The sequence below is a fragment of the Ambystoma mexicanum genome, chromosome 3q (assembly GCF_040938575.1).
Source record: "Ambystoma mexicanum isolate Mex_15411 chromosome 3q, UKY_AmexF1_1, whole genome shotgun sequence".
Lineage (NCBI taxonomy): Eukaryota > Metazoa > Chordata > Amphibia > Caudata > Ambystomatidae > Ambystoma > Ambystoma mexicanum.
The window spans coordinates 448372878-448384903 of NC_090926.1; the positions used below are offsets into that span (position 1 = coordinate 448372878).

The 12026-nt window shown below is 44.8% G+C and overlaps 1 protein-coding gene across 6 annotated transcripts in view; it reads left to right on the forward strand.

Moving 5' to 3' along the window:
* Positions 1–12026, forward strand: part of ARAP3 (ArfGAP with RhoGAP domain, ankyrin repeat and PH domain 3) — a 582982-nt gene that overhangs the window by 475594 nt on the left and 95362 nt on the right. For all 6 annotated transcript variants that reach the window (XM_069654121.1, XM_069654122.1, XM_069654120.1 and 3 more), the window contains 2 exons: positions 2622–2727; positions 9243–9390. In XM_069654121.1, the coding sequence (XP_069510222.1) occupies positions 2622–2727; positions 9243–9390 (254 nt within the window). The remainder of the gene's footprint in view (positions 1–2621; positions 2728–9242; positions 9391–12026) is intronic.

A 12026-nucleotide genomic window follows, 5' to 3' on the forward strand; every position in this document is an offset into this window, starting at 1 on the left:
ACCATTCGGTGCACATAGAGGTGTCCATGGCAACCCCCTCTTACCGCAGACTGAAGCCGCTGCTTGTGTCCCTTTAGCAAGTCCTTTAGCAGGGTCTCCAATGTTGGTTAAGCCTTCTTTCATCTTCCCTCCTAGAGACTAGGAAGTATCCATAGAAACCTTTGATTTGTACTGCTTTGCAAGACTTTATGACGCAAGGAACTGCCTTTTAGCGAGGGTTGTGTTTTTGACTTTGAAAGATTTCCTGTTCCACGAAACTGCCTCTAGAACCTGAAGCTCTGCTAGGATAACATTAACCAAGTGTTTTCCTTCCCGAAAATCCCTATCTTATATGAGTATGCAGACTAAATACAATTACCGTATTACTTTGTGGATGCACGTTATTACCGATAGAACTGTCAAACTCCTCTAACAATTGTATGCGTTCAGCAACTACCAACTAAGAAGTGACCCCTGAAGGTATTGAAAAGTGTACCTATGTGTGTTGATATATTGTGCTAAGTATCTAACAGTGACTCTTGTGTAAATATAATAAATCTCTATTTTAATATACATTTATGTGTAACATTTCTTTGGTGTGCATTACTGACTGGGTTCAGTGTACCTACCTATAGCTCACATCTTCCTCTTAAAATAAGCCTGACTGCCCTGCCACTCTACCAAGGTCTCTAAATAGTACAGACTGATACTAAGAGTTGGGGATTGACAAACCACTGGGATAGTTTATGAAAGTCTTACCTCCAAGTGCGACTTAAGGAAAACTCCCCTAACACATGGCAGGTGGTGTAACAGTAAATCCACATTCCTGTGGAGTCCCATAGGACTCCATGGGAATGGGGTCACTGAAGCACCGGCACCTTTGCTAACGGTGCCGGTGCTTCAGTGAAAACAATGCCGGTAAGGGCCTGAACTCCCGGCAGGTCAGGCCGGCCAGGAGTTCCGTGCCCCTACCTGCAAACTCGCAGTTTGGCGGTCTGGAAAGGGTGCTGGTACGTTGCTACCTGCACCTTTATTACAGACCACCAAACATGAAATGAGGCCCATACATTCTATAGTAGGACTAGATTTGAGTGAGTGATGGGATGCAAAATCTTCAATGAAACTGTGGCACTCCTTCAGGCAATGGATATCCGCCACGGACAACACAATTACTCTTGTCATCGTCAGCGTGGGAGTGTTGGAGACACCTAAGCCCGTCCTCAAGTCACATGTTGGAAACCCTCCCACCTCTCCATATGACAGCAATGGGAGACAATAACCTTAGGAAGATACATATTTACTACAGCAAGTAGCATAATCAACTGCACATAGGATGCAATTGCAGGCTGAGTGTTGGCAGAAGTGATCTGATTGAAAGAGTGAGGCAGAGCACTGGAATGCTCTAACGAGCATGCTGTTGACTAATGAACGGTTGCAAGACCTTTAGGCAGACACATGAGTAAAATAGCAATGCTTAGCATCGAGACTCAAAGCTGAAACCGAGTGGCATGCATTGACTCAATGCAGGCCCGTGAAGTGTTGATGTCCGCAGATAAGATACTAAGGAACACAGGCATTCATAGAGCTGTGGCCATTACAATGAGGGTGATCTGAGCAAGGCCGGCATTTGTTAAGAGTTAGGTAGACCAGAGACCAGTGAGGCAGGCGACAATGCACCAAGTTGCATCAAGCAGGAAAATGCAGAGGCGTGGAAGCTGGCTACTGGTGTATGCAGGCAGGAATGAAACATGGCTCAGCCGGCATATGATGTCCACAGACCGACAGGTGGTTAGGCTCACGCGCTGCAACAGACGAGAGAATATGGCAGCAATGCCAAGAGGAGAAAAAAAAGCAACAAAGAATATGGTAGCTCCTTCCTCCATGATGTCTGTGGCACGTGTGTAGGACAACACGGTTCTATAAACATGCACATTGATAAGCAACAGAGACTGCCAAGTGACCTAATAGATGAGTACTTTATCAAAATGGTTGCCATGCCTTACTACATGCAGCCCTCTATTGCTCATTCATGCAACTGGCAGAACGGTAACAAACGAGAGGCTATGGCCACCAATTAAAGACCATGTTGCTCATCCAAGTTGCTGCAACAAAGATGATCCCTCCCATCCCTCAACAAGTAATTTTCGGCCTTTAAACACTTAGTAAGTGTCAGATAAGGGAAAAGTGGAGCGCTCCAGATGAGATTGACTGATTTAGTGAATAGCTCGTATGCTGACCCTGGCTTTCTTACTGGCTCTGTTTATTCTTCCTTGCTCAGCCTCTCTTCCCTTGCTGTTGCTATTCCACCTTTACCTTTTGAGAGTTGATATCCAAGCACGGAACAAACACCTTGAGAGCCGTTGAGATGGTGCTATCGCGTCATTAATGTGCCTTCAGCTTGCGGCATGTTTGTAGATAATGAAACTTTTCATTATACCCCGATGTGACAAATAGCATGATATCTGGTTTACTGGATCATATGTAATTTCCTATGAATTTAACTTTTTGAACCTCTTACTGTGTTTGAATGGTGCCTGCGGATGCTGCTGCTGATTGAATGAGGGTGAGATTATGTAGGGAACGGGGATAGAAGTTTTTTGTAGGGGGCATTGCTGTATTATAATTCTGGTCTTCTCCTTTAGCAATCCCGTGGAAACCAAAACGTCTGGAAAGGTACATGGAGCTAATCAACCACCTCCCCAGGGTCAATAGGACGACGCTGGCTGCCCTCATCGGGCACCTGTACAGGTCAGTCGAACCTCTTCTGCTTGTTGCACGTGAAATCCTTGCATTCCAGCAGCCATTTAAATCAGGGAATTTGGACATCGTTGTGCAAGAGATGTAGGTGGGGCTGCACCCCGAGGATACACAAGTCCTGGCATCTGAGGGGAAAATGGTCTTCACTGAGGAGAGCAGCATCTGGCCCTCAATGCTAGGTGTTGCCTTAACATTGAGGAGTTTTACTCTCTTTGCAAGTAAGCGTGTTCCCCTTTCCTCTTCCAGCTGCATGGACAGTAAGTTTCACAGTTTTGGGCCGTCTTTATCTTTCGCAGAGTGGGGATCTTTTTATAGACTGCTAAGTCGTGGAGGGCTGAAGTTCTCAATACTCTGCTTTGTGTCTGAATAATATTGTGGCATCTATTCTGGCCATCACTGGGCAGCTGATATAAGCCTTCTTTGGATTGGGGGTATGACAATCAGTCTTTGGACCCTAAAAGAGTCCTATCAAATACTCGGATAAGTTTAAGATTCTAAGAGCAAAGTGTTTGCTAGAAAATATCATATTGACGTGTGCCTCTACTGGCATGGTTTCGCCTACTAGACACCCAGGACCGATTGAAACCCTGCATCAGAGTTTTGTCAGGAAGAACCTACCCAGAGAATAACTAGAGCCCACTAGCATTAGTATAGACTGTAAGCACTTCCAAGGTCATCCATAGAGGTCCTATCCAATGTTTTACAGTAAGAAATGTGTCATTGGCGTAGATGGAATCACTATCGATATGTGCCAAGTACCTATGGAATGCGACCCACATCCTTAGTGTGTTGGCATTTGCTGGGTCATGTACTGCCGCTTCGGAGGTGTGCTGTGTTATGCATCACTGGGCGAATGGAAGAATCTAGTGCCACAGACCAGGATGGAGATGCTAATGTGCGGCTATGAGGGGGCACGTTACTGGGAAATGGAAAAGTGTGTAGTCATTGTTTGATGTACTGACTGCAGTAGAAGGAGAAACAATTTCTCGTTGGTGCATACACCCACTGCTAATGTTGCAACTTGTAAGGCGGTCTGTATTAGGGGCGCTCTTGACAAAGCTGAATGTGGAAGCTTCCATGGCCCCCAGCCGCAGGTGGTGCCGCTGTCATGCTGTTTAATGAACAAAGATTTGCTCCTTTTGGTAGTACAATAAGAAAACACATACCTGGGCTCAATGCATGTTAATGGGGCCGTGAGTCTTAGTGAACAGGTTAACCCTATAGAGTGTATGTTCAGTTCTTGTAATGAATTGACAAACTGTGCGTAGCCAGAATACAGACCAAATGAATATAGTTTCTTATGAACAGTGAATACTCCTCAAAAGTGTTGCGCAATGTACCCCCCCCAAGTGCATGGGAGCGCAACTAATCTACTGAGAATGACACTGCATCTACTGTTGGGGTGTCAATGTTCATTGGTGTTCACTCACATGGTTTGGTTGTAGACTTGGCTGCTTTGGAAGCACATGCTGTATCGTTGTTGGATCCAGGACAGTCTGTTGCAAAGTTGCAATGCAATCTTGTGGCATCGATAGAGGGTGTGTATCTAATTAGATGCCACAAATTCAATGGCAACTGTAAGGGTGCAGAAGTAGGGGTCTGCCACAATGTTGCCATGTTGGGTGGCAAAGACTATTATTTAAGAGCAAAAAGGAAAAAGAAACTTATCTTACCCTATTTCTAAGTGGGGCTTCCCTGCCTCAACTAAAAGTACTACAGAGTCCCTCAAGATGTCCAAAATAAAGACTCCACAGTCCTGTGTCAGAAACCTAATACATTCCCTTGCATTAAATCCTAAACTAAAGAAGTGGTGAATTTCCAAGGGTTGCACAGTGAGACTATCCTGAGGAAATGCCTCCCTTCCCCAGGTTGAAATCTCGTTTTGAAGAAAACACATTGTTCCGGGATTACAAGTTCTCAAAGCACAGTTAAATGAAACATCAGCATTCCTTATTACTCACACTTGTCTTCACTGTTGGGTCCTCCTTCTTGTAAGGAAGCTATGGTATCAAACAGTAAAACAGACACAAGTGATCACAGTGCAAGGGTGTTTATAGAACTTGAGGTGGGTTTGAAAAACGCCTATCTAATCCTAAATCTAAAAATGGGAGCAAGCTACGACCATCAAATAATAATAACGCATCCCTAGTAGAGTCTGTCAAAATAAAAGGGCCTATACTAATAAACCTATTGCCAAACCTTACTTCTCAATACAAATAGTGAATAGTGTGGGAAACAATGTTATCCAAAAGAAAAATGTTCAAGAAATGATATGTCAGGATATTCAAACCGTTGGCTTCCCTTCCCCACGTTTTCACCACAGGAAAAGGCGGCACACTCGAGCTTAGCACAATCAATGGCTTCTCTTGCACAAGGATCAGTCCAAAACCTCTACATCAGGGCCTTCTATGCCAAAGTCTCTTTGCCATGCAAAGTCTCTTATTTCAGAGGGCCTGATGCAACTCAACAAATATTTAAGTTCCTTTCTTTTTAGGATTTCACATATACAAATTCTCGGGTGATTTACTGTTCACCCCAGGTCGCCCTCTGCAAGGCTCAGAACCACTTTAACACAAAACCTTCAATCGGTCCCTCTCCTCCACGCTCAATCCAAATATATCTACTTCATCAAAATGTAAGACTTTCGACTGAGCGCAGGATTTTGCTCGGCCCGCAACAGGACCACTTCGATTCACAATTACTTGTTTTCTTCTTGATGTAACCTTTTTCACACTTTCACCACTTCTCAGCTTGCTATCTTAGGGAGACCTTCAAATGAGCCCCCAAGTGGTCCCAGACCACTCTGTTAAAGGCATTGTATCTTGCTTTTAAAGTTCAATCACTCATCAGCAGTTCAACTTTACTTGCGTCTCTTATCATACGCGTTTTAACAATGTTCGTTCCAGCACTCACCATACAATGTTGTTGCTTGCAACCTTGGCTTCAACACAGACCAGTCTTGTATCGGTTCCCCCGGCTGTGTTGATTTCACTGACACTGCTTTGTTCTTGGAGCCAAGGATGGTACCCCTGTGGCTGGTACCTCTCCCCAACTTGATTATTGAAGTGGGAGGGCCCCAGGTATCCCTGACACACATGCAGGATTCATCAGCCTTGTGTCCTGGTCTTACGCTTTCTATTCTCGAGGTTTCTGGAAAGTAACGGTTCCTTGTCGAAAAGGTCAAGGGAACTTCCCTCCTTGTGATATCCTTCTGTTTTGCCATCTATCTTCTCTCGCTCAGCTGCCGGTGCGAAACTGCTGTTTCCTCATGTGCTTTGCCTCCGAGTGTGCTATCGTCCTCCTTTTATCTGTGTGGGGAAGCTTAATGGAAGTCAGGTGTGTGTGATGGTCAGTAATTGCCTGACCTTGCCTGACCATTGTATTGGGACACATCAGGTATACTGCTTGGGTGTTAGTCTATTTTCTCTCATAGTGGACTGTCCATGTGAAAGTGTTTGTGTTGTAAAAGGGGGCAGGGGAAGGTTCCTAAATATCCTACCTAGTAGGATGGGGTAAAGGTGGTATAGGGAAGTGGATACCCTGTATCACCATCCAGTGTCCCACTGCCCGAAGACCACTTACCCTGGTGATCCTCCCGTACTGGTTCACCCCCAGGAACTGGATCCAAAAGCGATGGCTATGTCCTGGCCACGTGGATGACAGATCCCCGGGGACTAGTGGGTGAGACACCTTCTGGTTTCTCACACTGGTTAGCCTTCAGGGTTAAGGACCTCCTTTACCTGGTCCTTCGTGTTCTGCTTTCCTTAATCTTCTTGACCAGGGGGGTGACTCCTTCCCTTCTTGTATTCTGCTCGCAATCTTAGGGAGATGGCTCCCACCCCCTAACCTTTCTCAGGTTTTTAGTAGGTTAACTCTTGGTGGGGGAATGTTTCCCTTTCCATGGCCTTTATCAGGCTTCACAGACTGTTCAACAAGTGATGGGGGAATGCCTCCCTTCCCATGGCCTTTCTCAGGCTTCCCAAACAGTTCAACAAGTGATGGGGAATATCTCCCCTCCCCTGGCTTTTCTCAGGCTTTTCAGACAGCCCTGGTTCATTAACCTGCCAGGAGCTCTATCTGCTTCACAGTTCACTTTTCTGGTGTGGGTCTCAGACCCTGATTTCTTTACTTCCTTGGCTCGTAGCATTTGGGATCCGTCTCTCCCAAGTACTGCCATTAGGAATAAGTCTTAGGAGTCTACTTTTTATGTGTTGGGTGTCCCAAATGCTTATTTACACCCTTTGGGGTCCCACCAAACATTCCCTGTCACCCAGAGCTCCACAAGGTGCTTACTGGCATTCTCTGGTTGTTTGTCGGTCTCTCCAACCCTTTGCTCTGGCTTCATTTGGCTTTTCTCGGGGCTGCAGCGCCTCTGCAGCGTTCCTCTGCTCTAGGGCTGCACTTCTCTTGATGACTGCGAGTACCAGCATCCTCGATCGCCTGGTTGCCTGTGGTCTCTCTTTGTCGTCTGCCGGTCCATCCACAGAGGACCTTCTCCAGACACCTCTGCCTGCGGGTAAGCATCTTGGTTTGTGCTCTCCTCGCCTCTCTTCTCCTCTCACCTTCAAACATCCTGTTTCCTCCAGGACCGGCTTCACCATTTGGATTGTCTGTCACTTCTTTTTTAAATGTATCTTTCATGGCCTTTTGTAAGCCACTTGACCGCTCATCATAATTGTTTCTCAAAGTGAGCTTCATGGTTTGTGTTTATCCCTCGTCTCAGTACTTTGCAAGTAGGCTGTAGGACTTCCTACCTGGGCTACACATATTGACACGTGGGCTATTGAAGGAGTTTGTGTACCACATGAAGTAGAGAATGTGGTTGATAGAGTCTGGGAATACCGCGTTTTCTCTGCAAAGTCGTCCCTGGTCCATTAGGGGGTATCCCTCCCAATGCGATCGTCCCTCTAAGTACCACCCGCAGGGGGACTATCAGGTATCAGCCTCACCTCCCTGTCCTCATGGGAAGGGGCTCCCACTAAGGAAACAGGGACAATATCCTGGGCTTCGTCACAGAACCTCAAATTCCTCTATGGATTATAGGCTGAGGACATTGAGCAGAATTCAAAACTGTGGTATGCTGGTTATAGACAAATATGTGTAGGTAGCAATTTACATGCAGGGCTTTCTTACTGGATTGTACAGTGGTGCAAAAATAATCGAAGAAAACTTTTGTTTCATACACTCTTGTTCTTTGATTCGTGTATTTTGACAGCATCAACACCTGGTGTTTGGTTTCCAACATGCTTTAGTCTGCCTCTGGTTTGTTGGCTCCCTGTAGACTGATGCATCTTCCTGTCTGGGATGCAGCTTCCTATGTGTACAGGGCATTGAAGGCTATAACATAGCATCATGTTTCATTTTGTTATTTTATAAGCAGATATCTTTTGCCATGGCACTGACAGGCAAGTCAGCTCGGGCTGTGCTGAGGTTTCCATGCACAGTCATATCATGTAAATGGTCGTCTGTAGTGCAACTGCTGCAATGTTGTCTCCCTCTTGGCTCTTAGTGTAAATGATCATCCTTTATTTCCTGCACATTTGATGCATCACAGACTTGTATTTCCCTCATATATGGTTTGCTTTCACATCCTATCCCTTGGCTGTTCCTTCAACTCTTTGTTTTATATTTTCTCAAATATGTTCTGGTATGTTGGATCCGGGAGTCGGGAGTTCACGATGCCCGGCCTCTCTGATTGATTCACTTGATTGATTTCTGGAGAAGAACATTTATCAGGGGCAGTCGTGACATTGCCTGAAATTCCTCTGGAGGCCCCCCCAACACAGGCACTGTTTGACACTGTGGAACTATTGCCACGAGTCTACAGGTCAAGTCCTACAGGCCCATAGACAAACTGGAGGATCTCCCACCGAACTGGTTGTTCTTCCTTTCAGAAGAATCGGCTTTTGGAAAGGTCCCCAATACCTCCCTAGGTCAGTCTGGCCCCATTCCCATATGATTAAATGCTTCTTTGGTCCTTGATGACTGAGATGCAGATCATTGTACTTGTATACTTCTTGCTCATCATATATCCCTTCTGACAAGGCAATAAAGGGATAGAGAAGATTTAATGTTTTGGTTTGAACCTGTAATGCTTTGACACACTAAGCAAACTGACATCTACGCCCCACCCAGGCCTGGATGGTAACGTTCACCACTTTGCGGCACATTGTGCACCAACCCACCCTGCTCGTAGTGCCTCAGTCATCCAAATGCTTTACCTTCCTGCAGAACCTTCACCGAAACAGTGTTTCTGTGTTTGAAACCACCTTTATAGTACTGTTTTGACCCATGGCCAGTTTTATATAACACTTAATGCAATATGACCACTGCTTCTGAGTACTCTACATTTTGGCAGATAATGTAACTGCTGCGCAGGTACATTTAATGATTTGCCCTGTATCACAGAATGTTGGGAAGCTGGGATTTGAACTCGGGGCTTTCAGTTCAGCAGCGGACATGTTCTCCTGTCCTGTCTGTTATTTATCTGTCTCTTCCTGTCCAAGGGTGCAGAAGTGTGCTGACCTCAATCAGATGTGCACCAAGAACCTGTCACTGCTGTTTGCGCCCAGCCTCTTCCAGACAGACGGCAAAGGGGAGCACGAGGTCAAGGTGATGGAGGATCTGATTGACAACTACGTCCAAGTTTTTAACGTAAGGAGTCTTTCTGTCGCCTTCATCTGTTGGGCTGTCTCTTCTGCCTTGCGTCTTTTTGCTGCCTATTTCTTGTCTGGCCAAACATCGTCCTTCTTCCTTCCCTCTCCAACCTTTCTTTAAACATTCCAGTCCTATGTTCTAATTGTTTTTTTTCTATACTCTCATTCCCCCATTTCTTCTCCATGTCCTTCCACTTCATCATTCCCTCCCCCAAGCTCCCTGTCTCATCCACCATTTGCAATCCTTATCTGGATCTCTTCTTTCTGCTGTTACTTTCCCCGTTGTTACAATGTAATCTCTATTTCTCTCTCTCTCTCTCTCTCTCTCTCTCTCTCTCTCTCTCTCTCTATCTCTCTCTCGCTCTCTCTCTCTCTTATCTTCACGCCCTTCGCCCACTGGCCCTTATCTCCATTGTTTGACTTAATCCACCCTCTCTCTCAGCATATTTAGCTCCTTTTCCTTCTAAGTAGTTGTTCTGTTCCGTTCCATCTCTTCTTCCCCTCATCTCTCCCGCTTGGTTTCTTTTTCTATCTACACCTGAATGTTCCTCACTCTCCCCTCCATTCTTTCTCTCTTGCTTTTACTCTCCAAAGTAATTAACCAAGATTATTCCATTTTAATTCATCTTGTATTACCCAGGCAAATTAAGCCTTCTTCAGGGATTTCCGGCATTTGTACAACACTTGTGCAACAATCTTTGCTTTAAGTTTCTTTCCCAAGAATTGGGGATTTCAATTCCTGATGGACGATGTTTGGGAATTTTGTTTTGAGCTTCCTGGCTTCTTCATCGAGGGATTTGTCTACTCTCTTCCAGGTAGTGCTTTGGCCCATTCTACCAACAATGAGTTGCCAGGGAACTGTGATTAGACAGTTTTTGTCCCTCCCTACGTCGAGGGTGCTAGAAATACTAATCCTAATGGGAGGCTAACACACCTGAAAGGGAAGCCAAGCCTCTCTTTAAGTGTAGACAATATGGACAGAGTGACATGGCTCAACTCTCAGGTGGGAGTGGTAGGCTGAAACAAAGGTACAATTTGGCCACACTCATAACTCTGGAAAATACACACCGCTGATGTACAGAAAAATATATGCTTCAGTTAAGTCCCACACACAATTCTATCAGGTCAAATAAGCACTTAGAAATAATGCACAGATAAGCACAGAAAAGCATATTACAAAAGCAATGGTGTCTATTATTAAAGGACTCTACCAACCGAAATGCCTAAATGTGGGCCTAATACCAGATGTAAGATGCACCCAACCAGAGGTGTCACTAGGTGTCGCTAGGGGGCTTTAAGGGGGCTATAGCCACTGGTGTTTTGGTTGTAGCCCCGGATAGAATCTCAGGAGCTACAACCAAAAGGCTAGCTAGCCCCCTGTCCCGACAATGCCAACATTAGTGTAGCCCCGGGTCTTTTCCAGACCTAGCAACACCCCTGCACCCAACAGAAAATAACTGGGGGAGGGACTACTAAGGGAACCTTAAACACTAACAAGCAGGTTAGCACATCAGTGTTGCTCAATTTTTTATATTGGCTAAAGGCACAACCTGGCCCTGGTATATGTGGAAGACCCTAAACCTGCAACTAATACAGATAGGTAGGGTAATGGAGAAAAAGGGAAACCAACAATTCTACCTGTCAGGACAAATATGCAAAAAAACCCTACGGCCTATAACACTACTCCACAATAATATGGACTCCTTGGGCTATAATATTGCAATTGGTGCAAAAGCACACCTGTTAATGCATCAAAGAATAAGAGTGTAGTGTTAGGTAAGAATCTGTAGAGTGCAACTGGTGTGGGACTTTACAAGACTTATCTCTTGGTATTAGGTAACCCACCTTTCAATATAGGCCTGTACCTCACATGTTGGTAGTGTGACTGAGCAGCCAGGCTTATCTTAAGAGGGGTAATGTGAGCTGTAGAGCTATAAAATGAAATCAGTAAATACAGGTATCCAAGTAAACACTTACACACTTAATGTTATAGTATAAATATCTATTTATATATATGCACAAGGATACTTCGACAATCTTTAAAAAGCAGCAACTAATAGTAACATTAATCCCAAAGTTAGGATTCAATTTTATCAAGAGCAATAAAGCTGGTAATTTTTTTTTTCATATGTTATACATAATCCAGCACATTAAGTGACATCATTTAAGGTCAGTAATAACACTTGCCACCAGCCATTCCATGTAGTTATTGTAACAGAATGTTACATGAGAAGTGGGATAAAGGTGTCACTATGTAATCCCCAAGCACGTCACGTAGGGTGGTGTGTGCTGGACCCACAAAAGAAAAGGTAAGTAAGACAGGAGTCATCTTACTATTCTTGGGAACAGTAGTTCACCCAAAAAATGTAGTTAAACATCTAGAGAGGTCCAATGGACTTCTCAGTAGCACTGCACAAAAGGTGCCGTGTGTCACAATGCAAAAAGCAGATGCCTATGGAGCTTACCAGACTCCGTTTAACAGCAAGAAACACAAAATTCCTAGTCAGAAAAGAAAACACAGGAAAGAGTGAGAAAAAAGTCCCACTCAGGAGTTAAAATTAAAAAACTCTGAGTCGAGCAACAGAGCTGGGCGTCTCTAAGTTAAAAGGGAATTGGCACAGAAATGAAAATTCG